Genomic DNA, 3,852 nt, shown 5'->3' with positions numbered 1-3,852 from the left:
TCTGAGACGCGTCACACGGCGAGCTGGCTGTGGCCCAGCCTGGGGCTCGCCGGTATGTGTAGGGGCTGCCCTGAGGCAGTGACCAGCAGCCACCAGGGGGCTGGGGGCTGGAGGCCTCCAATGTGGGCAGCGGGAGGGCCAGGGGCAGCAGTCCCAGCCCAGGAGAGGATCCCAGCCCCAGCTGCCGTGCCCGATTCTACGTGCCTCCAGCCCTGTCCCTCGGCCCGGGGAAGACAAGCCTTTGAGCGTTGGTCAAGGTCCATGTGATGCAGTCACTGCCCGAACGGACAGCTCCCTGCCCTCCCAGCCCACATCACAGGCAGCGTCCAGCATCCGGATTGGGCCTGACGGAGCAGCGGTGCCCTCTGCTGGCCTCTTCCCAGCCCGGGAGGCTGCAGCGGGCCCAGACCCCGGGCTGGTAGCCACCCACTCCCATATGCAAGGTTAGCTTCCCACAGGGGGCTTCTGTCGAGAAACGTCTCCTCCAGGCCCTGGCGGGGCAAGGGGCCATCTCCTGGCCCTCAGTGTCCTGGGCTTGCCTCTCTTCCTCCTTCAGGCCAGGCCGGCTGTCATGGGGCCTGGGCCACTGTCCACAGGAAGACTGATGGCGGCAGCAGCAGTAGCGCGCGTACCAACGTGCCTGGGAACCTGGGCAGCTGGGAGGCAAGGGAGGTGCAGGAGCAGACCTCGTACCCGTCCTCGGAACGGCTCTGGTCATGCTGGCCCGGCCGGGCACGGGCCCCATCCTCACGGTCTGGGCCCGGGCCCTCCGTGCTGCCGGCCCGCGGGTCCCCACACACCAGCCAGTCCCGGGCCGTGGACTGTGGGTACCCAGGTGCCACCTCCAGCTCACTGTCCAGCACTTTCCAGTAGTCCTTGCCACGGAAGAAGTAGGAGGCACCTAGAGGCAGAGAGAGAAGGAAAGCTGAGCCTGCCCTGCAGCGGGAGGTGTTCCAGCCAGACAGCAGGCAGAGCTGGCAAGCTGCAGGCCGCAAGACAAGTGCGGGAGGCAGGCGCTCAGCCACCCCGACTTCCCAGGAGCCTGGATGCCGGGGATGGATGCAATGACCACTAGGCTTCCATTCCCTACTAGGTGTGTAAAGAGAGCCGCCTATGCTGTTCCTGAGTGTACGACTGTCTGCACACTCAGCTGTTGACCGAAAAGGTTGGAGGTTCAGGTCAGCCAGAGGTGCCTGGGAAGAAAGGCCCTGTGGTCTAAAAGACCCCAGCCTGGGAAGCCCACAGAGCCTGGCTCTAGTCCGACCCACAAGGAGTTGCTGTGGCTCGAACTGACTCAACGGCGACTGGGTTCCTAAGGAGGGCAGGTGGTCTCTATTCAGCTATTAACCTGGAGGTGGGCCATTTGAACCCACCCAGTGGTGACAGCGCTGGCAGTCACCGTCTGTGGAGATTACAGAAAGCAAACCCCACGGAGCCCACGTGGGGTCCCCACAGGCTGGAGGCACCTGGCCAAGGGCTGACCACTCTGTCCTGGATACTGGGGAGCACAGCACTGGAAACAAAAGGCAGCAGCGACTTCCTGCCCTCAGGGCACCAGCCTGTTGGGCTGTGTACGTGCACACCGTCGGGCAGGCCCAGCACGCAGGGAAGGGGTGTGGGAAGCCAGGGCCCGCTCGGGATGGCCTCTTCACAGCTGGCATTCTGGGGCGGGTGGCACAGAGGACACTGGCTGTGTGGGGCAAGACACAGCAGGTCAGGGGTCTGGGGTCGGGCATGCTTGCGGGAGCCCAAAGGCGGCTGGAGGCCAGGGAGCGGGAGGTGGTGGGTGGGCATGGTCACAGAGCTGTGGGGCCCACGGGACGGTCCATGGCACCGCAGCCAGACTCCCTCAGGCCCAGCACTCACCGTCAGACCAGCGCATGGCGTCATCCAGCGTGCCGGGGACGCCCCTCCACGGGGGAGTCTGGGCAGGGTAGCCGGGGTCCATACGCCGCAGGTGGTCATCATAGCGCCAGTGCAGGTGGTCCTTAAAGAAATAAGTCTTGTCATTGTGGGCCCAGGAGAAGGCGGCGTCTATGCCGCCCGGCGGGAGGCTGAAGTCGGAGACGGGCCGCGGGTATCCTTCCTCTACGTTATTGTCCTTAAACACCCAGTATCTGTCTCCTGGGGACAAGAGAGAAAGCTTAAGAGGGTGCTGGCGGGGGCTGCCTCCGTCCCCACCCTGTGGAGCTCCAGCCCTCCCCACCCCCTGCAGTGGCCACCCCCAACCTGGGCATGGAGGGGCCTGTGGCCTGAACAAGAGGCCCAGTGAGGACCCCAGCATGACCCCAGGTAGCTCTGTGGGTACTTCCTGAGGACATGCAGGCCTGGCCCTGGGTGTGTGCAAGTGTCCTGGGGCTGCCACGTCCCAGGTCCACAGTGAGGAGGCTCACGGCAGTGGAGGCCCAGTGGCTGGCAATCTGTTGACAGAAGTCCAAGATCAGGGTGTTGCCGCGCTGGGCTGGCCCGGAGGCTCGAGGAGAGCACCCCCCTTGCCTCTTCCAGCTTCCGGTGGCTCCAGGGACTTCCAGGCTTGTGGCGGCACCACCCCCTCTCTGCCTCAGTCTTCACACGGCCGTCTCCTCTGTGTCTGCCTTCTCTTCTTACGAGGACACCAGACTGTACGATCAGGCCCCACCTTAGTCCGACAAGACCTCGATTTACTGACATCTACAAAGGCCCTGTTCCCAAACAAGGGCACATCCACAGGTGTGAGGGTCAGGACATGAACACATCTTTGTCGAGACACAATTCACCTCACAGCAGGGCCCTTCTACGGGGGTGTGGGAATCCTTTCCAGATGAGGGGACAGACGGCGGGGACGAGCCCCTGACCCGAGAAGCCGCCGGCTGCTCTTCTGCTTCGAGAACTCCCACCATGAGGCATCTTCACAGACGAGAGAGGCACTTTGTGACCGTCACGTCTGCTCGACACAACACAGAAACGAGACATGACAATCCTTCGCTCGAGACAAGGAGCCAGCTAACGTTCGTAAACAAAGAGAGGTTAACGGAGGAGGTGGACCCGCAGACGTCCTGGCAGAGCTGGGGACAGAAACGGGGCCGAGTGGGGCCAAGGAGCTGCCGAGGGCCGCCAAGGGACTGCAGCACTGGGAATCGCCGGCAGAACTCAGAGCTGACCAGGCGAGGGTGATCATGGGAGAAAGCTGCTCACGGATGTCTGAGCCTCCGGTGCTGCCCTCACAGAAATCCCACCGCAGGGGGCTTTTACAACAGACAAGCATTTTCTCACAGCCGTGGAGGAGAGGGCTTGGAATCCAAGGCTCAGCCACATCAATCTCCCTCTTGCTGTTGCCCGGACACTCCCTAGATCCTGGTGGTCCTCACACCGCGGTATCTGTGTCGCCAGGACGTGCTCACCTGTCTGATCTGCTTTTTACAACTCACACACAGTTAGGATTTAGACACGCCCTACACCAACAAAAGGAGCTCTGGTGGTGTAGTGCCTAAGGCATCTGACTGCGAATCGGAAGGCTGGCAGTTCAAATCCATCAGCCGCTCCTCGGAAGGAAGACTGGACAATCTACTTCCACAGTGATACCGCCTTGGAAACCCAAGGAAGGGTCTCTATGAGTTGGAATCAACTTCATGGCAGTGAGTGTGGTTTGGTTTTGGTTTACACCAACACAAGGCACTCTGGTGATGCAGTAGTTAAAGCTTTCAGCTGCTAACCAAAAGACTGCCACCGGCTGGTCCACGGGATAAAGATGAGGCAGTTGGATTCCGTAAGCATTGACAGCCTTGGAGACCCTGTGGGCAGATCCACTCTGTCCTCTAGGGGCGCTGTGGGTCAGAATGGACTCCAGGCAGTGGGTGTGGTTTGGGCTTTGCT

At 61.8% G+C, this 3,852-nt stretch overlaps 1 protein-coding gene across 1 annotated transcript in view; it reads right to left on the bottom strand.

The window, feature by feature from the left end:
- Window positions 1–569: 569 nt before the first annotated feature.
- Window positions 570–3,852, bottom strand: part of MMP17 (matrix metallopeptidase 17) — a 29,950-nt gene continuing 26,667 nt past the window's right edge. Inside the window, exons 15-16 of the mRNA XM_007955051.2 lie at window positions 1,867–2,124; window positions 570–901 (exon numbers count right to left, since the gene is read on the bottom strand). Of these exons, the coding sequence (XP_007953242.2) occupies window positions 570–901; window positions 1,867–2,124 (590 nt within the window). The remainder of the gene's footprint in view (window positions 902–1,866; window positions 2,125–3,852) is intronic.

This window comes from Orycteropus afer, unplaced genomic scaffold (genome assembly GCF_000298275.1).
Source record: "Orycteropus afer afer isolate SDZICR_OR568_19922 unplaced genomic scaffold, OryAfe1.0 scaffold00489, whole genome shotgun sequence".
Classification (NCBI taxonomy): domain Eukaryota; kingdom Metazoa; phylum Chordata; class Mammalia; order Tubulidentata; family Orycteropodidae; genus Orycteropus; species Orycteropus afer.
Note: the sequence above shows the minus strand (reverse complement) of the source record. Positions and strands in the feature narration are given on the sequence as shown.